The sequence below is a fragment of the Rhinoraja longicauda genome, chromosome 8 (assembly GCF_053455715.1).
Source record: "Rhinoraja longicauda isolate Sanriku21f chromosome 8, sRhiLon1.1, whole genome shotgun sequence".
Taxonomy (NCBI): Eukaryota; Metazoa; Chordata; class Chondrichthyes; order Rajiformes; family Arhynchobatidae; genus Rhinoraja; species Rhinoraja longicauda.
In genome coordinates, this window is record NC_135960.1 from 9,776,121 (window position 1) to 9,803,007 (window position 26,887).

Sequence of the window (26,887 nt, forward strand, 5' to 3'; positions counted from 1 at the left end):
TGGCAGGCAGTGACTAATGGGGTGCCGCAAGGCTCAGTGCTGGGACCCCAGTTATTTACAATATATATTAACGATGATGGAATTAAACGTAACATCTCCAGGTTTGCAGATGGCACAAAGCTGGGTGGCAGAGGAGGATGCTATGAGGCTGCAGGATGACTTGGATAGGTTGGGTGAGTGGGGAGATGCATGGAAGATACAGAATAATGTGGATAAATGTGAGGTTATCCACTTTGGTGGCAAGAAGAGGAAGGCAGATTATTATCTGAATGGTGTCAGATTAGGAAAAGCGGAGGTGCAACGAGAACCTGGGTGTTCTTATACATCAGTCACTGAAAGTAAGCATGCGGGTACAGCAGGCAGTGAAGAAAGCTAATGGCATGTTGGCCTTCGTTGCGAGAGGATTTGAGTTTCAGAGCAAGGAGGTCCTACTGCAGTTGTACAGGGCCCTGGTGAGAACGCATCTGGAGTATTGTGTGCAGTTTTGGTCTCCTAATTTGAGGAAGGACATTATTGCTATTGAGGGAGTTCAGGGTAGATTCACCAGGTTAATTCTTGGGATGGCGGGACTGACATATGATGAAAGAATCGGTTGACTGGGCTTGTGCTCACTGGAATTTAGAAGGATGAGAGAGGATCTTATAGAAATATATACAATTCTTAAAGGATTGGACAGGCTAGATGCAGGAAAAATGGTTCCAATATTGGGGGCATCCAGAAACAGGGGTCACAGTTTAAGAATAAGGGATAGGCCATTTTGGACTGAGATGAGTAAAAACCTTTTTATCCAGAGAGATGTGAATCTGTGGAGTTTTCTGCCACAGAAGACAGTGAAGGTCAATTCACTGGATGTTTTCAAGAGAGAGTTAGATTTGGTTCTTAGGGCTAAAGGAATCAAGGGATATGGGGAAAAAGCAGGAACAGGGTACTGATTTTGGATGATCAGCCATATAAGTTCAGCATATCCCCAACAACTCTCACCGACTTCTACAGAAGCGCCATGGAGAGCATAATTATCAGGACGCATCACAGATTGGTTTGGAAACAGCTCCATCCAAGACCACAAGAAATTGCAGCAAATTGTGGCTGCAGCCCAGACCAATTCAGCACAATCCAAATCCCACTTTACTAATTATTACCCCTCACGATTCTTTACCCCATACAGCACGGACAAATGAAACATCTACCTCAAATGGTGCGACTTTGGACTAAAAGCAGAAACTTCTGTATCGGAGTGATGTTCTGAGTGCAATTGCTCTACTTACTGAACTGACTGTTCTCGGGCAGAGTACAGGGTAGTACGTGACATTGCTGGAAGCAGTCTGATTATTCTGTGCTGGTGAAGAGGAATACAATTGTCAAGGGTTGTCACTTCACTTTGTGATGCAATTAAACCTTTTGGAGAGCGCACAAGGCGGGCGAGACTTGGGTTGGGTTCAACCTCCCTAATGTTCAGATCTAAAGTCTGTTTCGGTACATCTGTGGAATAGTCATTAAGGTGGGCGTTGCGATGCAGCAACATGGAGCCAGCAAATCATTAGGGAAGTGGTGAAAACCACAAGGGAGAACATTGTTTACTTCGAGAGGACTAGAATGCAAAAAAAACGGGGATGTAATGCTGAGGCTTTGTAAGGCGCTGGTCAGACCACATTTGGAGTATCGTGAGCAATTTTGGGCCCCATATCTGAGGAAGGATGTGCTGGCGCTGGAGAAGGTCCAGAGGAGGATAACGAGAATGATCCCAGGAATGAGTGGGTTAACATATGATGAGCGTCTGCCGGCACTGGGCCTGTACTCGCTGGAGTTTTGAAGGATGAAGGGGGGGACCTGATTGAAACTTACCGAATAGTGAAAGGCTCGGATAGAAGGATGTGGAGAGGATGTTTCCACTAGTGGGAGAGTCTAGGACCGGAGGTCATAGCCTCAGAAGAAAAGGATGTTCCTTTCGGAAGGGTGGAGGAGGAATTTCTTTAGGAAGGAGACGAGGAGGAATTGGTGGAGAATCTGTGGAATTCATTGCTGCAGACGGCTGTGAAGGCCAAGTCAATGGATATTTTTAAGGCAGAGATTGATAGATTCTTGATAAGTACAGGCGTTAGGGTTTATGGAGAGTTGGCAGGAGAATGGGGTTGAGAGGGCGGGATAGATCAGCAGTGATTGAATGGTGGAGTAGACTTGATGGACCAAATGGCCTAATTCTGCTCCTGTCACATAGAAACATAGAAACATAGAAAATAGGTGCAGGAGTAGGCCATTCGGCCCTTCGAGCCTGCACCGCCATTCAATATGATCATGGCTGATCATCCAACTCAATATCCCGTACCTGCCTTCTCTCCATACCCCCTGATCCCTTTAGCCACAAGGGCCACATCTAACTCCCTCTTAAATATAACCAATGAACTGGCCTCAACCACCTTCTGTGGCAGAGAATTCCACAGATTCACCACTCTCTGTGTGAAAAAAACTTTCTCATCTCGGTCCTAAAAGACTTCCCCCTTATCCTTAAACTGTGACCCCTTGTTCTGGACTTCCCCAACATCGGGAACAATCTTCCTGCATCTAGCCTGTCCAACCTCTTAAGAATTTTGTAAGTTTCTATAAAGATCCCGCCACTTGCGAACATTTCTCTAGAAGGAATTACACCTTGCATGGCAGAGATTGCTGCAGTATTTATGTGACGTGAAAGTTGTAAATCAATCTTAGATGCATGGATGGATTGAATTTAATTAAGAATTCCTTTCTCTCCCACTCTCTCTGCAAAACTTTCTTTAATTGATGGCAATTTCAACAGAGTAAATTCATGAGGATTTGCTGCTTGTGTGACCTTACTTAGAACCTACTGAGGTTCGTCAAGGTTAAATTGAAGGTGTATCAAGCTGATGCAAAGATTTGGCCTGATTGTCTTGGTGGTGATTCATGCCACACCTCCTAATTTCTTCTTCTGAAATAATAAATCCACTGGAAGTAACAAAGGATAATGACGAACAAAGTTGTTGTCCATATTGATTTCTACACGTTAAATCTAGGCACGGTAGCGCAGCGGTAGAGTTGCTGCTTTACAGCGAATGCAGCGCCGGAGACTCAGGTTCAATCCTGACTACGGGTGCTGCACTGTAAGGAGTTTGTACGTCCTCCCCGTGACCTGCGTGGGTTTTCTCCGAGATCTTCGGTTTCCTCCCACACTCCAAAGACGTACAGGTATGTAGGTTAATTGACTGGGTAAATGTAAAAAATTGTCCCTAGTGGGTGTAGGATAGTGTTAATGTGCGGGGATCGCTGGGCGGCACGGACTTGGTGGGCCGAAAAGGCCTGTTTCCGCGTTGTATATATATGATATGATATGATATGATATGAATGCCTTCAAAAATTTAGAACTAAAGACTCAAGTGAACTGGGATAAATTTATCCCAGAGAAAGTGAAATGTCAATGACGATAGAGTCACAGATTCATAGAGTGATACAGCGTGGAAATAGGCCCTTCAGCCCAACATGCCCCATCTACACTAGTCCCACCTGCCCGGATTTAGCCCATATCCCTTCAAACCTGTCCTATCTCATGTACAACAGTGTAACTGTTTCTTAAACGTTGGGATAGTCCCAGCCTCAACTACTTGCTCTGGCATCTTGTTCCATACCCCACCACCCTTTGTGTTAAAAAGGTTACCCCCCCAGATTCCTATTAAATCTTTTCTCCTTCACTTTAAACCTATGTCCTCTTGCCCTCGAATCACCTTCTCTGGGCAAGAGATAATTGAAGAATATTTAGAATTAACCCAAGGTTTAGACTTTAGAGATACAGCGTGGAAACAGGCTTCTTGGCCCACTAAGTCTGCACAGACCAGCGATCACCCCGTACACTTGCACTATCCCACACAGTAGGGGACAATTTAGGAGACAGTTAGGAGACGACCCGTGGACCCGTTGGGTGCCGTTGTTACCAAAGGTTCTTCAGTAACTTGTCAGTTTCGTTGTTGAACTAAATGAAGGCGCATGTTGCAATCCAAAGCGCTTGAACAATTGGTTGGGCAGAAACCAGCCAAAACGGTACACGATAGCGCAACTATTTGAGCGAAACACGACCCGTTGTGACAGCGGTGGATGACAAAAAAGACACACAATATTAATATTACTGAGTGGTCAAACTTTAACTTGAAGAAAATTTGAGCATTTACCTCAGTAATTTAGCATTTGAGCATTTACATCGTTCAACGGAGTACGCGTTTAATGACAACATTGAACACATGGAAGCATTAGATTAGTGGCTCAGACAGGGCGGCACGGTGGCGCAGTGGTAGAGTTGCTGCCTTACTGCGAATTTAGCGCCTGAGACTCAGGTTCGATCCTGACTACGGCGCCGTCTGTACGGAGTTTGTACGTTCTCCCCGTGACCTGCGTGGGTTTTCTCCGAGGTCTTCGGTTTCCTCCCACACTCCAAAGACGTACAGGTTTGTTGGTTAATTGGCTGGGTAAATGTAAAAATTGTTCTAGTGGGTGTACGACTAGTGTTGATGTGCGGGGATCGCTGGGCGGCGCGGACCCGGTGGGCCGAAGGGCCTGTTTCTGCGCTGTATCTCTAAATCTAAAAGAGAATCTAGATCAAAATGGCAATGTTTATTTTATGGGGTGTGTGTCCGAAATACATCCAAAACGGTACACCATAGAACAACAATTTGAAGGAAACTTCACAATAGATTGGATACATGCATAAACACAATCTCCAAACTTCGATAGACACAAAACGCTGGAATAACCCAGCGGGACAGGCAAACCTTTATGTTGTCTGATTCAATGACTTAGTAAAACAATTTCTTGTTATGATATAATCCTGAGCAGTATCGACAGCCTGACTTTTTTTTAAATGAATGTTAGTTTGCGACAGGAATGTTAACAAATTGTTGCTGTTACCGCAAGTCTCTCGAGTCCTTCAATTTGAATGACATGTATTGCACCCAAACCCACACCAGAGCAATGAAATGTAAACCGAGGGCGGGGATCTCCAGGTTAATCAGTTAATGTTTGAATGCGTGTAGGCCGAGCCTGCGAGTCTGCATTTACCTTCACATGGAAGCGGAGAAGATGGAGGCGGATGCAGTGGCTCATACAGACAGGGGGCAGGAACCAGACTTTGGGCGGCGGGGTGCCTTTGTTCAGCACGTGGCTGATGATCTGCTGGGCTGTCTGCCTTTTGTTGATCTGCTTCTTCACCCACACGTGGATGCGGGGCTTCTCCAGCGCGCCGTTGAAGTACACGACCAGCTCAATGTTGCCGCTGGGGCAGGCCTTGGACAGGGAGGCCAGGTAGCTCAGCATGTGGTTCCACTGCCCGCCGCTCAGCCAGTTGTTGTAGAAGCTGCTGCACAGGCGGTGCAGGCAGTTCTCGGCATCGGGCCGCAGGCGGACCGGGTTGCGCGGCGGCCGGTCGCGGCCTCCACCCACCAGGCTGCCGCGGCCCAGCTTCTGCAGCTCCATCGGCACCACGGCGCTGGAGCAGTGTTTCTCTGTGTACTCCTGGAAGCCCTGCACGCTCATGGCCGCTGCCTCAACCCGCTCGCCGCAGGCTGGGGGGGCGCGGCAACGGGCTGACGCGGGCACTGGGCAGTGAGGAGCGGGAGGCGGCGGCGGGGGGGGAAAGGGGAGAGGGAGCCACTCACCCGGACAGCCATCGCGACGGCCAGCAGCAGGAGAGTGGCCGTAAGGCGCCGCCGCAAGTTCGTCCTCCCGGGGGCCGTCTTCTTTCTCCTTTTCTCTGCTGCCACGCTGCACCATGGGAGGAAGGTCAAGCGCGGGCCACACAGGGATGAGCGCTGGTCCTCCCGGCGCTGCTGCGCAAGCGTGTTGCTGCGGTGCCCAGAAACCCTCCCCCAACTGCGCAAGTGGAGCTGCCGCGCCTGGCAAGTGGGGGCGCATTTATTAAAGTTTATAAACTGAATTACTTACAAAATATAACAAAACTTGATACTGCACACCACAGGCGAATGGTGAGTAAGATGGGCCAAATATTGTTGCGTTACCGCGTACCGTTTTCATTGTATTTCGGGAACATACGTACATACAAGATGAGAGTTTTAGTAATATATAGATTTACAATTTACAGAAGCCTATTAATTTACAAACCTGAACTTCTATGAATAGTGGGCAGAAACCGAAGCACCCAGAGAAAACAGGTAGAACGTTCAAACTCTGTACAGACAGCACCCGTAGTGAGGATCGAACCCGGTTCCCTGGCACTGTAAGGCAGCAACTCTACCGCTGCGCCACCGTGCCGGGCAAAGTTCTCAAAGCCTATGTAACCACAGACACTGCTGTGTACAGTATGGTCTTGCACCGATTAAGCTACTGTATCGGGAATCTACTGTATTGAACTGATGATCCTAAGACATGTTCGTATCTGATGTTGGCAGCTGGGGAATTTCAGTTCAGTTAATTAACCGAATTAAGTTAAATATAGCAAAGTAGCCCCATAATTTGGTGAAATTCCTGGATTGATGTTAAAAAGCATTTGGCTCATGAATGCATTTTTGTTTTCCATATTCAGTCTGACCCATACATGAGTGTACACAGAAACAAACATTGACTCTATCCTCTGAATTATTCCAACAAACCACTTAGTCTACGGGCAATTAGCGATGAGAATGAAACGCTGACCTTGCCATTGAAAACCATGTCTTGTGCATGAATAATAAAATATAGTTTTAAATTGCACTGAGATGTTGTAAGAGAGCAAGAGGTGTTCTAAAGGAACATCATCACCGTGCGGGAGACCGTTTCTTTGATGTTTAGCGTAAAACCTCCTAACAGGTTTGCTGCTCGTTAAGCATACTTGCGATTTTGAGCATCGCTCGGCTTCAAGTGGGGGAAGTCGCTCAAGCTTGTAAGAGGCAAAGATGAATCCACTCTTAAACTTCTGCGAGAACATTAAATGGCGTAACGGCAGGGCCACCGGTTCATTTAACTGAGTGGTGCTTTGGTTGTTGAGGGTGCCATGGAACTGTTAGCCAAGCTCATTAATAGGGTTGATTACTTTCACCTTGTGAAGGTGCTTGCTTACTGTGGTCGGAATGTCATATGGCCTTCTAAAGGGAGTAAGCATCTTGCAGTCAGCATGCTTTGACCTCTTCTCTCTTATTCCCACTCTTCTTTCCGTGTTAGGTTTTAGAATGTCCAGAACTGTAAGCTGGATCCCTTCAAGTTTAGGAAGGTACTGCAGATGCTGGTTTAAACCGAAGAGACACAACATGCTGGAGTAACTCAGCGGGTCAGGCAGCATCTCTGGAGAGATGGAATGGGTGACGTTTCGGGCCTAGACACTTCTTCAGACTGAAGGGTCTCAACCTGAAACATCACCCATTCTCTCTCTCCAGAGATGCTGCCTGCCCCACTGAGTTTCCCCAGTCTATCTTCCCTTTAAGTTTAGTTTAGTTTAGTTTAGAGATACCGCGCGGCCCACCGAGTTCTGCACTCACCGGTGATCCCCGCACACTGACACTATCCAACGCACACTAGGGACAATTAATGATTTTACCAAGCCGATTAATCTGCAAACCTGTAGGTCTTTGGAGTGTGGGAGGAAAACGGAGGTCTCGGAGAAAACCCACGCAAGTCATGGGGAGAATGTACAAACTCTGTACAGACACCACCCATAGTCAGAATTGAACACGGGCCTCTGGTGCTGTAAGGCAGCAACTCTACCACTGCTGCCAACATGCCGTCCCTTTAAGAACTCCCTTTAAAATCTATCTTCAGTTTTATTTCTCTCTCTCTCCCCCTCTCCCCCTCTCCCCCTCTCCCTCCCTCTCCCCCCTCTCCCCCCTCTCCCTCCCTCTCCCTCCCTCCCTCTCCCTCCCTCTCCCTCCCTCCCTCCCTCCTCCCTCCCTCTCTCTCTCTCTCTCTCTCTCCCTCCCTCCCTCCCTCCCTCCCTCCCTCCCTCCTCCCTCCCTCTCTCTCTCTCTCTCTCTCTCCCTCCCTCCCTCCCTCCCTCCCTCTCTCTCTCTCTCTCTCTCTCTCTCTCTGTCTCTCTGTCTCTGTCTCTCTCTCTCTGTCTCTCTCTCTTGCGAAGAATCCATTTTCTCTGTGAACCGCCTGGGGATATCTAACAATGTTAAAGACAGTACGTGAGTAGATGCTGCTGTTAAGATTCAATCTACTCAATGTAATTTTTATACCATCACTAGCAGTTACAGTGACTAATAACCTGGATAGTGGATAATAAAAGGATATTAATGTTTTTTTAATGTCATTTCTCTATATTTATAGTGATAACTGACAATTGATTACGCAAATATTACATGGCTTTACATTTAAAAGAAGAGAATTAAATAATAATTGCATGTCCAAATGGAGAAATATACTTGGCCCTGCTGCAGAGTTGAAACTGATTGAAATGAGTGCCCTGGCATCAGTTCAAAACTACTTCTGGTTGTAACCCAAGCATTCCTGTTGAAATTGGAACTGATTTGTAGCTATCTCTACAGATAAAGATGTTCATGACACCTCAGGTCTTCTTCTGGCAAGAGGGGTCATTAAAATGCATCACTTCAATTTCTCAGACAGCCTCCGCATACATCTAGTGACTTCAAGGCCACCTACCAACCAAAGAAATGAATATTCTTTCCAAAACTGTAACTGCAGCAATGATTTGCATTCATTTGGCACCTCAAGCAAAGCTTCCTAAAAGACTGAAGAAGGGTCCCGACATAAAACATCCCCCATCCATGTTCTCCAGAGATACTGGCCTGACCCACTGAGTTATGTGTCATTAAACCTTGTCTCCCTTTTGTGTAAACCAGCATCTGTAGTTCCTTGATTCTACTTTCTAAGAATATGTTAATTCAACAGAATAAGCCGAAGAAGGAGGGGTTGGCACAAACGACCAAAAGCTTGGTCAAGGAGGTTTTAAGGAGAGACTCTAAGAGGCACGGTAGCGCAGCGGTAGAGTTGTTGCTTTACAGCGAATGCAGCGCCGGAGACTCAGGTTCGATCCTGACTACGGGTGCTGCACTGTAAGGAGTTTGTACGTTCTCCCCGTGACCTGCGTGGGTTTTCTCCGAGATCTTCGGTTTCCTCCCACACTCCAAAGACGTACAGGTATGTAGGTTAATTGGCTGGGTAAATGTAAAAATTGTCCCTAGTGGGTGTAGGATAGTGTTAATGTACGGGGATCACTGGGCGGCACGGACTTGGAGGGCCGAAAAGGCCTGTTTCCGGCTGTATATATATGAAGAGAGGACGTTCCTTTAGGAAGGAGATGAGGAGAAATTTCTTCAGTCAGAGGGTGGTGAATCTGTGAAATTCTTTGCCACCGAAGGCTGTGGAGGCCAAGTCAATGGAGATTTTTAAGATCGAGATTGATAGATCTCTGCCGTAAAAACTTTAACTATCCGGTAAGTTTCAATGAGGTCCGCACTTCATCCTTCTGCACTCCAGCGAGTAGAGGCGTTAAATCCACAAATTGCAAACTTAAAGAAGGACATTTGTTTCTACATTTAGTGGCGGCACAGTGACACAGCTGGTAGAGCTGCTGCTTCGTGGTGCCAGAAGCCCAGGATTGATCCTGACTTCAAGTGCTGTCTGTTTGGAAGTTGCACATTCCCCCCCTGAGAGCGTGTGGACTTCCTCCAGGTGCCCCAGTTTTTTCCTCCCACATTAGTTCTTCGGTCAGAGGGTTGTAAATCAGTGAGGTTCATTTGCCACAGAAGGCCGCGGATTCCAAGTCAATGGATATTTTTAAGGTGGAGATTGATAAATTCTTGATTAGTACGGGTGTCAGGGGGTCATGGGGAGAAGTCATGAGAATGGGGATGAGGGGAAAAGATAGACCAGTTTCAGTTGAGTGTATTGTCATGTGTACCGAGGTGAAGTGAAAAGCTTGTGTTGCGTGCTATCCTGTCTGAGGTAAGACAATACATAGATCAGCCATGGTTGAATGGCAGGGTAGACTTTCAAGGGCCAAATGGCCTAATTCTGCTCCTAGACATTGCACTTATTATGGACACATCACAAAGATGTACAGGTTTGTAGGTTAATTGACCATTGTAAAATTGTCCCTGATATTTAGGGAATGGGTGGAAAGTACGACAACATGGAATTAGCATGATGGTCAGTGTTAACTCAATACAATACAATATATCTTTATTGTCATTGTACAAGGGGTACAACGAGATTGGGAATGCGCCTCCCATACGATGCAATAAATGAATTAGCTAGTCAGTATTAATTTAAACAACCCAATGAAACAAATGAGAACAGTTTTAAAACAGAATAAAGTGCAAGTAGGTCTGTGCCGGTTCACTGTGCGATGTGACCATCCGGCTCAGCAGGACCGGTTCATAGCAGCTATGGCCCTGGGGATGAAGCTGTTCCTGAGTCTGGAGGTGCAGGCGTAGAAGGCCTTGTGTCGTCTGCCCGATGGTAGAAGTTCGAACAGACTGTTGCAGGGGTGTGAAGAGTCTTTGTGGATGCTGGTGGCTTTTCTGAGGCATCGTGTGTTGTCGATGCCCTCCAAGGCTGGTAGCTGTGTTCCGATGGTCCTCTGAGCTCTATGGACTACCCGCTGAAGAGCTTTCCTGTTGTAATTGCCTGTTTCCATGCCATATCTCCAAACTAAAACTGAACTAAATGTATTCTGTGAAAACTATATGGTTTCACCTTCCCTGCAGTTTGCATTAGCAGTGCTGTCATTTAAGCAGTCACAGTGATTCATAAATAGACTCTAACGTCATGATGAAATAATGACCATTCATTGATAACAGAGAGATTTGATTAAAAATATCCCTGACAGATTCAAAATAGTGATGGGAAAATGCCACTGGATTGTCAGTTCTACTCTGTTGAATAAAACACCGCAAGGCAAGATCTTGCATGTGATCCTGATGTATACGTACACGGTTGTTTACTTGTCATTTAGCTGCAGGTTAATTTCATTCAGCTGAACATACAGAAATGACAGGCAGAGAAAGACTAGCCACTCCATCAAACCTGCCTCAACAACACACTGACAGGATCACCATGGGTAAACACTTTTACCCACATCCCACTGGCCACATTCAAATTTGAACGTGACTCACTTGATTATGCCATCTATATACTAAAAGTTTAGAGTGATGTGGGCCAAATGTGGGCAGGTGGGACTAGTTTAGATAGGGCATCTTGGTCGGCATGGGCAAGTTGACCCGTCCTCTCATCAGTTAGAGCGTGGTCCTAACCTCCCATCTACCTCATTGGAGACCTTTGAATGATCTTTAATCACAACTTTATCGTGCACTAACGGACTTGGAGGGCCGAAAAGGCCTGTTTCCGGCTGTATATATATGATATGATGATATGATGATGATACCTTTTTACTCTGCAACTGTAAACTGTGGATGATTGTAATCATGCATCGTCTTCTCGTTGACCGGATAACACGCAACAACAAAGCTTTTCACTCGATACACCTGACAGAACTAGTTGATTAGAATGGGACCTCAGAAGTGTACCAGGATATTAAGTGAAGATCGGGAGGTTGGAGACTGGGATTTGACCATCAGATGAAGGCATAGAGATGAGGGGAGTTGGTACATTGCTTTGTGGTTTTAAGATTAAGAGGAAGATGCAAGACATATACCGATGAAGGTCTACTTTGATGTTGTTCTGGGAGTGCTCAGTAGGTAGGCTACTTGGCCCAGCTTTTCAGGCAATGCTTAAAAACAAGCAATAGACAATAGACAATAGACAATAGGTGCAGGAGTAGGCCATTCAGCCCTTCGAGCCAGCACCGCCATTCAATGTGATCATGGCTGATCATTCTCAATCAGTACCCCGTTCCTGCCTTCTCCCCATACCGCCTGACTCCGCTATCCTTAAGAGCTCTATCTAACTCTTGCACAGGCAATGTCACCCAGACATGAAAATAGCTCTTACTGTATCTCATTATAGGAAAGCAAAATAATAATCTTCATGTTCAACTGGCCTGGATAGCGTGTGAATGTGGAGAGGATGTTTCTACTAGTGGGAGAGTCTAGGACCAGAGGCCACAGCCTCAGAATAAAAGGACGTACCTTTAGGAAGGAGATGAGGAGGAATTTCTTTAGTCAGAGGGTGGTGAACCTGTGAAATTCATTGCCACAGAAGGCTGTGGAGGCCGTCAATAGATATTTTAAAGGCAGAGATTGACATATTCTTGATTAGTATGGGTGTCAGGGGTTATGGGGAGAAGTCAGGAGAGTGGGGTTAGGAGGGAGAGATAGATCAGCCATGATTGAATGGCGGAGTTGACTTGATGGGCTGAATGGCATAATTCTGCTCCAGTCACCTATGAACTTATGAACTTACGATAGGCTGTGGGAGGATACTGCCAGTTAGAGAGAGAGAGACAGAGAAAAATGATGGAACCGAAGGAAACAAAGAACTGTGAAAATAGTCTATCACGTAATTGGCACTTGGGATATAGGGAGAAAGCAGGTACTGATTTTGGATGATCAGCCATGATCATATTGAATGGCGGTGCTGGCTCGAAGGGCCGAATGGTCTACTCCTGCACCTATTTTCTATGTTTCTATGTTTCTATGGTGAGAGCATAGCTGAAGATAACTTCATGGTTACACAGTGTGGCCTAAATAAAATATGGTAACTGGGAAGGCCCATTCTATGATCTCCTCAATAAAAATGATAAGAAGTTCAATGGCACAGGGACATGAAAATAGCTCTTACTCTATCTCATGACAGCCAGGAAAATAAAATAATAATCTTCATGTTGAAGGTAAACAGTGATGTGTAATTGAAATTCTACGCAACCATGTGTGATTTCTGCACTATATCGCTGATACGACTGCCCAGATATAGTACAGCACCCGAGGTATTGGCATTGCTACTGTTTGTTCAGCCATCTCATGCACTAAGGGAGCAGATGTTCTTGTACTTTCAATGTAGAATTCTCCCAGGCTAAAATGACTGTTGCCAGTACAAACTGAAGCATCTGTCTTCATGTGTAAGAAGGAACTGCAGATGCTGGTTTAAAGCGAAGATTGACACAAAATGCTGGAGTAACTCAGCAGGACAGGGAGCATCAGTGGAGAGAAGAAATGTCTGAAGAAGGGACTCAACCCGAAACATCACACATTCACTTCTCTCCAGAGATGCTGCCTGTCCCGCTGAGTTACTACAGCTTTTTGTGTCCAGCATCTGACTTCATTCCTGGTTCTGGTGCAACGTGGAAAGGAGTGGCAGAACTAAATAGAATAAAAGCTGGGGATTCGTTTCATTAGACCTGTGCTGGACCTTTGGTAAGGAATGATCCAATTAGTCCCGTTCTTTCTGTGGACCTTTGTAATTTTCTCCCCCTTTGAGTATTCATCTAGTTACTGTTGAATGCGTTTCCCCGTGTGCTTTCAAGCTGTGCATTCCATTTCGGCAAATGAAAACAGATGGAGGATGTGAACAGGCTCTATCAGATGAAACAAATAGAACTAGTTAGTTTTAAGGTTAAGCTCCTGGCCTCACACTCATTTCAACCCTGCCATCGGGAAGAAGAAGAAGTTGAAGCCTGTAAACTGTAACGTCCAGGTTCAGGAACAGCATCTTCCCTACAGCCATCATTGCTATTAAACACTGCAACCTCCAAATAAGCTCTGACCTACATAGACTATTATTGGTATTATTGCAATTTTAATGTTTGTTTGTTTTTTATATGTACGTGTGTGTATATGTGTGAGTATGTGTATATATACACACACGGAACTTTATTTCTTGCTTATTATATTGTTTGCAGCATATTATATTCACATATAGGTTAATTGGCTGGGTAAATGTAAAAATTGTCCCTAGTGGGTGTAGGATAGTGTTAATGTGCGGGGATCGCTGGGCGGCACGGACTTGGAGGGCCGAAAAGGCCTGTTTCCGGCTGTATATATATGATATGATATGATATTCTGTTTTGTTGCTGCGTGAGAATTTTATTGTTCTTTCTGGGACATATGACAATAAAACACTCGTTTGACTCTTGACTCCCTTGACCCTTGACTCATAAGGCCATAAGTCATAAGTGATAGTCATAAGTGAATAGCCATTCGGCCCATCAAGACTACTCCGCCATTCATTCATGGCTGATCTATCTCTCCCTCCTAACCCCATTCCCCTTCCTTCTCCCCATAATCTCTGACACCCGTACTAATCAAGAATCTATCTATCTCTGCCTTTAAAATTTCTATTGACTTGGCCTCCACAGCCTTCTGTGGCAAAGAATTCCACAGATTCACCACCCTCTGACTATGGACCACGTTTCAGGTCGGGGCTGGAACTGAGGAAGTGGTCCAGTCCTGAAACGCAAAACATCACATCTATTTTCGATAAAAGTCTATCACTTTTAGATCATGTTCGAATCCGATTTAGGATGTTTATTAAAGAAAAGGCAAATGCTGGAATATGGAGCGTAAATAGAATTCTGGAAAGCCAAGCAGCATCTGCGGAAGCAAAATGTGTGAGTTAACGTTTCAGGTTGAGATCTTGCATCAGGACTGCACCTTGGTGCACGTACAATAAACTAAACTGAACTGAAGGCAGGTCAAGAGAGAGTTAGATTTAGCTCTTAAGGCTAAGGGTATCAAGGGATAAAGAGGAAAAAGCTGGAATGGGGTAATGATTTTGGATGATCAGCCATGATCACAGTGAATGGCGGTGCTGGCGCGAAGGGCCGAACGGCCTACTCCTGCACCTATTTTTCTATGTTTCTATACCTCTTGCAACAACAAGGGAAAGAAGCAACATTAAGTTCCCTTGAATACAATTTTTTTTTAAAGCCGTAATGCCATTACCAAATCAAACGGAAAATTCAATAACTCACCCACAATCTTGCCAAGATTGAGAGATTTAACGGCATTAAACTCCAAGTTTGTATCTGAAGGGAGTCTGTACTTCATGGTAGCAAATTGGTCAATCTGTAAACAGAGAGCAGAAATACAAATGTCAATTGTGTTTCCATGGTCTATTCTTCAGTTATTCTGTATCATGATCAATATGTGTGTTAAGTAATATCTGAATATTCTTTTTAGCAATGCTTTGTAGAGCACCTTTTTGTTTCAATTCAATGCATTCATCTCTATCTGAGATTCAGAAATGTGCAAAGACAAAAATATTCAATGCACCAAGCAATCTATAATGAATAGGAATGACATTGGTTGATAGATACGCAACTGAGATATTCAAGTTTAACTTGTGTTGATTTTGGAAAAAGTAATATTAACTGGAAAAGAGAAGTGAGTTTAGATTGAAATAAGGGTTTACCCGTGGCTCTGAGTTTTAATTCCATTGTTGATTATTGAAACAACAAACCAGATTAAAAAACTCTTCACCGCAATAGAGTCATAGAGTCGTACAGCTTGGACCCAGGCCCTTGGGTCCAACTTGCCCACATCGGCCAACATGTCCCATCTACACTAGTCCCACCTACCTGTGTTTGGAGAAAAAATGACATTGTCAACGATGCCATCTTTTAGAATAAGCTTTTAAGCCAAGCACCACCTACCCTTTGATGAAAGCGAAAGGTCCAAATGTATTCACATAAACACAGGTTTTGGTGTTGGTATCGGTTTATTATTGTCACGTGTACTGAGAAACATTGCGAAAAAAATCATTAGTAAGTATGCGGTAATGAATCTCTCTCAAGACTGAAAATCCCCATCAATTTCTTACCCAGTGAGAGTCTGAAGAAGGGTCCCAACCCAAAATGTCACCTATCAATGCTCTGCAGAGATGCTGCCTGACCTGCTGAGTTACTCCAGCACTTTTTTTGTCGAGCGTTGCACTTAACTCAATGAGTGGAAAACAGATAATATCAGACATGCCGCCCACGTAACTCCTGCCCTCTATTGACTGAGGTGTGAAACAGATCAGAATGCGTCACTTCCTGCCAGCTGGGCTGGGTTAAAACTAGCTCAACAAATGTTGTTGTATCACCCATATATATATATATATATATATATATATATATATATATATATATATATATATATATATGTGTGTGTGTGTTCTGCAGTAACTGAGTGGAACAGGCAGCATCTCTGGAGAGAAGGAATGGGTGACGTTTCGGGTCGAGACCCTTCTTCGGTCTGAAGAAGGGTCTCGACTTGAAACGTCACCCATTCCTTCTCTCCAGAGATGCTGCCTGACCCGTTGAGTTACTCCAGCTTTTTGTGTCTATCTTAGGTTTAAAACAGCATCTGCAGTTCCTTCCTACATATATATATATATATATATATATATGTGGTTATGTCGCATAAGGCGACATGTGGTTATGTCACCGTCCGGCGCGGCCTGGAACGTGGCAACCTCAACAGCCTGACCGCGGGAGAAGATGGCAAGGGAAGAGAAAAGACATTCTGGCCTTCCATCACGGTGAGGAGGGGACTGGAGGGGACTCACTGTGATGGATGTTTCTTTTTCTTGTGTTTTGTGTTGGTTGGGGATGTGCAATTTGCTTATTTCATTGTTCTTATTGTTGGACTGTGGGTGACGAAATCTCGCCCAAAAAACTTGTTTTTTGGATGACAAATAAAGATATTCTGATTCCTGAATCCTGAATAAGTGGTTATGTCGCGCAGGTCGGAGTGAGTAGAGCAGTGATTAAATTTTGAATTGGGCCTTTCTGACCAAGTTGAGGAGATCTAGTTGCTCAATCCCCTTTTTAAATGACTGGACATCGGGAGCAGCACGTGTGTTGGGTGGTAGCATATTCCATTCCATTATCGTCCTTGGACAAAGGGAATATTGGGAGCAAAGTTTATTGAAATTTAGCGAGTTGATGATGTAGGGACTGGTATTTTGATTTGTTTCATGGCAATTGGTGCTCTGGGATGACGGAAGATTTGATGGCGTGATTTTGTGAATCTCCTCGTCAATTGCAATAAGTCTTAGCCTGATTCTGCGAAGCTCTGTGGTATCCCACCCGAGAGAGGTCTATTCAACTGGGGTTGGAGTTCAAATCTCCAACTGGCGCCGAGAGAAACACACTGCTGCTGAGAGAAAACATTATCGAGCAGGTAAGAGTTGTATTTGCAGGTAGGAGTTGCAACAAATAAAAATAGCTGCTTCTAATTAGAAAACTATAATTTTTGTTTCCCTCATTATTTCCCTCATTGTGCAGTCTTCACTGGCCGTGTTATTCGTATCATCAGAGAAATACAGCGGGCTGCTCATCCACCACGGGATGAATCAAATCATACTGTTCAATGAAACAACCCTGACAAGCCCATAAAATATTTAGCTCCTTCTGTCACCACATGAAAAAAAAATAATCAAATTTTGAAGACATACATTGTGTAAATTATGTCTACCACTTCTGCTTCAACAGGTTAGATATTTTTTGGTTGTTTTCATACATTCAGACATGAGTCCGCGCTGACCAGCGATCCCCGTACATGGGGCTAGTTACAATTTTACCAACCCAACTGACCTCTAAACTGTACCTCTTTGGAGCGTGGGAGGAAACCGGAGCAAGGGGAGAAGGTACAAACACGGTCACGGGGAGAAGCTCCGTACAGACAGCACCTGTAGTCAAGTTCAAACACGGGTCTCTGGCGCTGTAAGGCAGCAGCTCTACCGCTGCACCACCGTGCCGCCCTGAACGTTGTCAAAGAGCGTTCTCAACATCTCAACACTGATCTAGCTTAATTCAATCAATTGTCATTGGAAATCTGTTATTCTAAGAACATACCAAAAAGAAATGTTGTTCAGACCCTAGTGCTTGCTCTGTCTTTCAATAAGATCATGACAAGATTATTAAGGGGTTGGACATGTTAGAGGCAGGAAACATGTTCCCAATGTTGGGGGAGTCCAGAACCAGGGGCCACAGTTTAAGAATAAGGGGTAGGCCATTTAGAACAGAGATGAGGAAAAACTTTTTTAGTCAGAGAGTTGTGAATCTGTGGAATTCTCTGCCTCAGAAGGCAGTGGAGGCCAATTCTCTGAATACATTCAAGAGAGAGCTAGATAGAGCTCTTAAGGATAGCGGAGTCAGGGGGTTTGGGGAGAAAGCAAGAACGGGGTACTGTTTGAGAATGACCAGCCATGATCACATTGAATGGCGGTGCTGGCTCGAAGGGCCGAATGGCCTACTCCTGCACCTATTGTCTATTGTCTATTGACACATCATTTACCTCATCACTATTTTTTCTTGTCCCTTGATTCTCTTCATATATCTAAAAGATGATCAGCATCATCGTCTATATCTCTCATTTCCCTAATCTCTAACCAGTCTGAAGAAGGGTCTCGACCTGTAAGGTCACCGGTTCCGTCTCTCCAGAGATGCTGCCCGTCCCGCTGTGTTACTCCAGTTTTTTGTGTCTATTTAAAAGTTCATCAATCTCTGTCCTGCTTATTGCCAGCAACAGCACCATACAAGACCGCAATAAATTGCAGAGATCTGTGGGCACAGCCCACACCATCACGCAAACCAAACTCCCTTCTATTGACTCCATTCACATCTCACGCTGCCTCAGCAAAGCCAGCAGCATAATCAAGGACGGGTCTCATCCCAGTCACTCCCTGTTCTCCCCTCTCCCATCAGGCAGAGAAGTTTGAAAACGCACGCCTCTAGATTCAGGGACAGTTTCTTCCCAGCTGCTATCAGACAACTGGACCATTTTATCAACAACTAGAGAGTGCGGACCTGAGCTACAATTTCCCTCAAGGTAGACCCTCGGACTATCTTTAATCAAAGTTTACTGCAGTTTATCTTGCACTAAATGTTATTCCCTTTATCATCTATCTGTACACTGTGGATGGCTCCATTGTAATCATGGATTGTCTTCCCACTGGGTGGTTAGCATGCAACAAAAGCTTTTCCTGTACCTCGGTACACGTGACAATAAACTAAAATAAACTCCACGGCCCACTTTGGTAGAGGATTCATAGAGATTCATCAGGCTCTGTGTGAAATAATATCACCTCATCTGTGTCTGCAAGGCTGATTTAGTTTGAGATGGTGACCCTTAGTTCTCAAGACCATTGAGAAACATCTTTTGTTTTAAAATGAAAGATGTAGGCCTAGCCTACTTAATACTCCTCATACAATAGATTTATTATCATGTTAATGAAAGTGGTAAACTTCTGCTCTAGTTCCTCTAGTTTAAGTGTATTCTTAGGTACAGAGACTAGTTCTGGAAATGCAACATAGATACATAGATACATGGGCGATAGGTGCAGGAGTAGGCCATTCGGCCCTTCGAGCCAGCACCGCCATTCAATGTGATCATGGCTGATCATCCACAATCAGTAACCCGTTCCTGCCTTCTCTCCATATCCCTTGGTTCCGCTAGCCCAAAGAGCTCTATCTAATGCTCTTTTGAATGCATCCACTGAATCGGCCTCCACTGCCTTCTGAGGGCAGCGAATTCCACAATTTCTGTGTGAAAAAGTTTTTCCTCATCTCAGTTCTAAATGGCCCACCTGTTATTCTTAAATTGTGACCACTGGTTCTGTACTCCCCCAACATCGGGAACATGTTTCCTGCATTAACCTACAAACCTGTACATCTTTGGCATGTGGGAGGAAACCGAAGATCTCATGTCTTGCGGCTCTCAAACATCTGAACTTTATCGTATGTGGCTCTTACATTAAGCAAGTTTGGCCACCCCTGACCTATATCCTTCCTTTGTCCCGCCCCCCTGACATCAGTCTGAAGAAGGGTCTCGACCCGAAATGTCGCCCATTCCTTCTCTCCCGAGATGCTGCCTGACCTGCTGAGTTACTCCAGAATTTTGTGAATAAATACCTTCGATTTGTACCAGCATCTGCAGTTATTTTCTTATATTAACCCACAGCCTTTATCAGCATTTCACACCGTTTACATGTCCCTTTACTTGTTTTGACTTCCCTCAGTAATCTATGAACCTGATGGATTCACACTCTGGTAATGCTGTCCCTAATCCATGAAAAAATATTCCCTTTGTCCCATTTATATCCCCCAGCCTTGCTGTTACTTCAAATAAACTTGGTTCCTCTCGTTCCCCGTTCTGGTAATGCAATTTTGAACAGAAGAGATAACTTTCCTTCTCTTTCCACAGATAATGCCTGGCCAATGGAAAAAATATTCAACATTTTTTTTTGCTCTTTGGTGAATTTCATCCAACATATCGCTTGCTTTCCTAATTGCTTTGTTGAACCTTACGTTAACTTTCAGTGAGTCATTGGCAAGGACACCAAGATCATTGTAGCTCTGAGAAAATTCAATATCTCATCTTCAAAAAAAAAATGTTTCTACCATATCGAAAGACCTCATGATTTTCCACATTATATTATATTCTGACAGCGATATCCTTCCCCATTAATTTAGTCTGTCTGTACATTGTGAGTCTTCTCTGCGCCTCCCTCATGCTCCTGATATATTATCATCTAAAAGGAGTCTTCTGAAGGGTCCAGACCTGAAATGTCACCTATCCATTTCTCCAGAGATGCTGCCTGACCTGCTGAGTTACTCCAGCACTTCGTGTTATCTGACTGCCGTTTTTAATTCTCTTTTAGAGAATATGTTCTTTTGTGTAAACCAGCATCTGCAGTTCTTTGTTTTTATATACTGCCACCTACCTTTGTATCATCGGGAAAATTGGATATATTACATGTGAATTTAATTTTAATTTCAAGTTTGTTGTGTGTTATGACTGTTGGCCGACCAATTTCCCTCCGGAGATGTAAAAAGTTCTATCGTATCATATCGTATCATCATATGTGGACACAGAACAAGAACAGAAACAAACAAAATGTGTAGGAAGGAACTGCAGAAATGCAAATTGGAGGAACAGCACCTCATATTTTGCTTGGGCAGCTTAAACCCAGTGTAATCCTGTCACCTACAACGGTACCCCACTACTAGCCACATCTTCCCATCCCCTCCCCTTTCTGCGTTCCGCAGAGACCGTTCCCTCCGTAACTCCCTGGTCCACTCGTCCCTTCCTACCCAAACCACCCCATCCCCGGGCACTTTTCCCAGCAACCGCAGGAGATGCAACACCTGTCCCTTTACCTCCCCCCTCAACTCCATCCAAGGACCCAAACAGTCTTTCCAGGCGAGACAGAGGTTCACCTGCACCTCCTCCAACCTCATCTATTGTATCTGCTGCTCGAGATGTCAACTTCTTCACATCGCCGAAACCAAATGCAGGCTCGGCGATCGTTTCGCTCAACACCTTCGCTCAGTCCGCCTTAACCAAGCTGAAACGTCACCCATTCCTTCTCCCCTGAGATGCTGCCTGACCTGCTGAGTTACTCCAGCATTTTACGAAATAAATACCTTTGATTTGTACCAGCATCTGCAGTTATTTTCTTACAACCCAGTGGTATGAATATTGATTTCACGAACTTCAAAAGTAGCCCTTGCATCCCCTCTCACTCCATCCCTCCCCCACCCTAGTCATCATGCTAGTTTCACTATTGTCCTGTTGAGTTTCATTGTCTGCATAACTCGGTATCAACTACCCATTGTGGTCTCCACCTTTCCTTGATTTTGGCTTAAGGAACGGATCAGAAGAGAAAATGTAAGGGTCTCGACCCGAAACATCGAGTCTGAAGACTGGTCTCGACCCGAAACGTCACCCATTCCTTCTCTCCAGAGATGCTGCCTGTCCCGCTGAGTTACTCCAGCTTTTTGTGCCTACCTTCGGTTTAAACCAGCATCTGCAGTTCCGTCCGACACCTTACATTTATGTACTGCCTTTCATGACCGTGGCATTTTGTAAAGTGCTTGATAACATTAGGAGAAACATTGTGGAGTAAAGTCATCATCAACATGGAAGAAATGCCACAGAAACCATGGGCACAATCTTTCAAAGGCACCAAAGTTCTCAACTGTTTTATTTTAGTGCCATTGCATGAAAAATACTGTATGCATTGGTCAGGATACTGAGGATAGCTCCTATTCTCGTGTTCAAATCAGTGCCATGGGATCTTTTCAGAGAGAGCATACAGAGGCTTGGTATTATGTTTCAGCTGATCAAAGGCACCTCCAGCAAAGCACCCCCTCACTCAGCTCCGCAGTGTAGTGTCAGCATGGGTTATGGAAAAACGTGCTGCAATTTGCTTGACAAGCGAACCTGTCGGTTGACTGAAATGTCTTCAGCCTTCCTTGCACCTTTAAAACTGCATTGACTGTTTCCAACTCGTCTAATTGGTGTTTGTTGATGCTTCTGGAATAACAGTATTGTTTAGGTTTAGTGTTATTTAGCATTTGCTGCAGTTTGCTCTTGCTAATTCGATGTGCATTAATTTAGTTTAGTTTAGTTTAGTTTAGTTTAGTTTAAAAATACAGCGTGGAAACAGGCCCTTTGGCCCACCGAGCCCACGCCGCCCAGCAATCCCCGTACACTAGCACTATCCTACCACACACTAGGGACAATTTACAATTTTTACTCAAGCCAATTAATCGACAGCACTGTACGTCCTTGGAGTGTGGGAGGAAACCGTGGCACCCGGAGAAAACCCGTTTAGAACTGAGATGAGGAAAAACTTTTTCAGTCAGAGAGTTGTGAATCTGTGGAATTCTCTGCCTCAGAAGGCAGTGGAGGCCAATTCTCTGAATGCATTCAAGAGAGAGCTGGATAGAGCTCTTAAGGATAGCGGAGTCAGGGGGTATGGGGAGAAGGCAGGAACGGGGTACTGATTGAGAATGATCAGCCATGATCACATTGAATGGCGGTGCTGGCTCGAAGGGCCGAATGGCCTCCTCCTGCACCTATTGTCTATTGTCTATTGTGCGGTCACAGGGAGAACGTACAAACTGGCGCAGTAATGGCAGCAACTCTGCCGCTGCGCCACCGTGAACGAACTGGAGCATAGTCCTCTGTTCTCACTGCAACAAGCCCCGGCAAAACGAACGCCCCACTTCTGGTGAGGCTGCCTGAACATGATGTCAGCTAACTAAAAAACTTCAGAGATCTAGGCCGCTGAGATTTCAACAAAGGGGGCAAGGGAGACAGGAACCAGGTGCGCACACAATGAATTATAGAACTGGAGGCCGGGGGGGGGGGTGGGGGGGTGAGGGAAATTGAACATTGGAGGAAGTTTCATTAGCTCAGTTGGCCTCAGGGCACGGCAAGTCAAATCGAAAGAAACACACCGACTGGTACCTACACCAATTAAACTGGAGTCACTGTTCTCATTAGTTAAACATGATGCCTGCCAAAGTCGGCGGGAAGCTTTTAGCTAACAGCTTCCCGGAAGCCTTTCGGATCCATTTCAAAGGGTCCAGGGGTTTAGGATTGTCGGGAATCCAATTCAGTCCACAATATCGGGACAAAACACCTGAAGGTTGTAAAACAGACAGCGGTTGGCCAGCTCTTTTTCCTGGATACCTCCTTCTTCCGACTGTGCCACATTACCCACAGGAATAGATCAGTGACATTGCTTTTAATATGTTGCTCCATGGCATGCTTGCTTTATCTCTGATGCAATTCCATTAAAAGACACCGTTATTTAATGCAGGTCTCAACATCAGGCTGACAGCTTCCAATGAAGGAAGCCGGCAGACTGAAAATTATCTCCGTTTTTTTGAAAATCCATTCATTACTTTGACGTGCAAACCCTGGTATAAAACTTAGCCGCTGCAAAGGGTCAGAAGCTGCCAGTGTGCAATCTTTAATTATTCCGCAATGTAAATCAGTCCACGTTCTCCAAAAGAAGAACGAGGGTTTGATTTAATTCTACCTCTCCCTGTTTAATGATTCCGGGTCTCCCTCGCAGCCAGGTATCAAAGAAAACCGCGGCATCTTCGCTTCACTATTATCCCATTTAAACGTCCTCACCCATTTTAGACTGGGCTTTTCATCATCTTTTACTAACAATAGATTTTTAGATTTTTAGAGATACAGCGCAGAAACAGGCCCTTCGGCCCACTGGGTCCGCGCCGCCCAGCGATCCCCGCACACTAACACTATCCGACACCCACTAGGGACAATTTTTACATTTGCCCAGCCAATTAACCTACATACCTGTACGTCTTTGGAGTGTGGGAGGAAACCGAAGATCTCGGAGAAAACCCACGCAGGTCACGGGGAGAACGTACAAACTCCGTACAGACGGCACCCGTAGTCAGGATCGAACCTGAGTCTCCGGCGCTGCATTCGCTGTAAGGCAGCAACTCTACCGCTGCGCCACCGTGCCGCCCTCGTCCCAGAGTGGACATACATCAGGAATGACAAAAGCAGAATCCCACCGATTGTACTAATTTATTCTCATGTCTACTGTCTTTACTGTCATTGACTCATAGAGTCATAGAGTGATACAGTGTGGAAACAGGCCCTTCGGCCCAACTTGCCCACACCGGCCAACAATGTCCCAGCTACACAAGTCCCACTTGCCTGCGCTTGGTCCATATCCCTCCAAACCTGCCCTATCCATGTACCTGTCTAACTGTTTCTTAAACGATGGGATAGTCCCAGCCTCAACTACCTCTTCTGGCAGCTTGTTCCATACACCCACCACCCTTTGTGTGAAAAAGTTACCCCTCAGATTCCTATTAAATCTTTTCCCCTTCACCTTGAACCTATGTCCTCTGGTCCTCAATTCCCCTACTCTGGGCAAAAGATTCTGTGCATCTGCCCTCTCATGATTTTGTAAACCTCTACAAGATTTCCCCTCATCCTCCTGTGCTCCATGGAATAGTGATCCAGCCTACTCAACCTCTCCCCATAGCTCGTAAATCTTTTCTGAACCCTTTCAAGCTTGACAATATCTTTCCTACAACATGGTGCCCAGAACTGAACACAATATTCTAAGCCTACCATTTACTGTGCAAGTCATGCCCTTGTTCGATGTACCAAAATGCAACACCTCACATTTCTTTGTATTAAATTCCATCAACCGTCCCTCTACCCACCTGGCCAATCGATCCAGATCCTGCTGCAATCGTTCACAATCATCTTGACTATCTACTAACTTTTGTATCATCAGCAAACTTGCTAATCTTGCCCTGTATTTTCTCATCCAAATCATTGATGTAGATGACAAACAGTAACGGGCCCAGCACCGAACCCTGAGGCACACCACTATCACTGGCCTCCAGTCTGAGAAGCAACCTTCCACCATTACCCTCTGCTTCCTACCATGGAGCCAATTTCCTATCCATTCAGCTATCTCTCCTTGGATCCCATGCGATCTAACCTTTCAGAGCAGCCTACCATGCGGAACCTTGTCAAGCGCCTTACTGAAGTCCATGTATACAACATCTACAGCTCTGCCCTCATCAACCTTTTTGGTCACGTCTTCAAAAATAATCAATCAGATTTGTGAGACATGACCTCTCACGTACAAAACCATGCTGACTGTCCCTAATCAGCCCTTGGCCATCCAAATGCCTGTATATCCTATGATAGAAAGAGTGGATAGATAACAAGTCTTGAACTTCCACAGATGTACATTGACTGGTTGCATCACGGCCTGAATCAGCGACTCGTACGCCCAGGAACGAAGGAGATTGTAGGAGCCATTTATGCTTAATTCAGTTACTGTCAATAGACAATAGGTGCAGGAGTAGGCCATTCAGCCCTTCGAGCCAGCACTGTCTAGACTTGGAGGATGGTGAGCATTCAGTTCTTTACCACACGCTCGCACCGGCTATATTTGTAAGAACCATACGGTAAGAACTATAAGAATTCTGAGATATTTATTCACAAAATGCTGGAGTAACTCAGCAGGTCAGGCAGCATCTACGGAGAGAAGGAATGGGTTACGTTTCGGGTCGAGACCCTTCTTCAGACTGAAGAAGGGTCTTGACCCGAAACGTCACCCATTCCTTCCCTCCTGAGATGCTGCCAGACCTGCTGAGTTACTCCAGCATTTTGTGAATAAATAGCTTCGATTTGTACCAGCATCTGCAGTTATTTTCTTATAAGAATTCTGAGATATTGTTTGAAGGAGAAACAGTTGATAAAGTATGGAAAGTGATGAATTACTCTTTGATTTGTGCTATTTTAATAAAAAAACAATTAATGAAGAAAAGAAGTTTGTTTTTGTCATATCAGGGTGCGATGTAAGCTATAACTACATTTCATCCCCGAGCAGTAATGGCTGTCGAAGCGGGACAATTGAGATGGTATAGGAAGTGCCATTACAGAGATTACAGAAAGTGAACACTGAACCGGTCCATCATGGGTTCTGACCTCTCCTTCAACAAAGAGATCTACGGGAGTTGCTGCCTCAAAATGGCAGCCAACATCCTCATCATCACCTGTTATTCAAGCAGCCACCGATCCAAATTAAAAAATGCTCAGTATCCCGACCTGAATCGTGATCACCTAGGAGTCTGAACAAGTGTCCCGACCCAAAACGTTACCTATCCATGTTCTCCAGCGATGTGTAGGGAGGAACTGCAGATGCTGGTTTAAACCGAAGGTGGACACAAAAAGCTGGAGCAACTCAGTGGGTCAGACAGCATCTCTGGGGGGAAGGAATCGGGGATGTTTCGCGCCGAGACTATTCTCCAGGGATGTTTGCCTGACCCCGCTGAGTTACTCCAGCACTTTGTGTCTTTTTTTGTTGTAAATCTGCATTTGCAGTTACTTGTATCCGCCCTACCTCTACCTTTCCACTGCCTTATTGCTGAACCGCAGATCCATCATCTTACGAAACATTTTTATGGACCTTGCTACGAATGTAGGAAAAGGCATCCTTTTCTGGTGTGGTTATAGGATTGGTCTTGATGTGCTCTGTGGCCAAGACACTTACAAAGGAATCCAGCTCCATCTAGTGTTGGAGGCTGTTACTGCATGAAAGTATCCTGAAAAACATGCTGGGCAGTGCATAGCTCTGTGGAATAGCTAGTTACTTTTTGCAGACGATGGCCAACATCACAGCTCCTAAGAGTTGGTGGGGCAGGACGTAGGATTAAGCAGAAAGATTTGATGGTCAGTGTCGACTTGGTAAGCGGAAA

The 26,887-nt window shown here is 45.0% G+C and overlaps 1 protein-coding gene across 1 annotated transcript in view; it reads right to left on the reverse strand.

The window, feature by feature from the left end:
• LOC144595738 (contactin-associated protein-like 5) overlaps nucleotides 1-26,887 on the reverse strand; it is a 644,436-nt gene that overhangs the window by 102,897 nt on the left and 514,652 nt on the right. Inside the window, exon 21 of the mRNA XM_078403317.1 lies at nucleotides 14,816-14,909. Coding sequence (XP_078259443.1) covers nucleotides 14,816-14,909 — 94 coding nt within the window. The remainder of the gene's footprint in view (nucleotides 1-14,815; nucleotides 14,910-26,887) is intronic.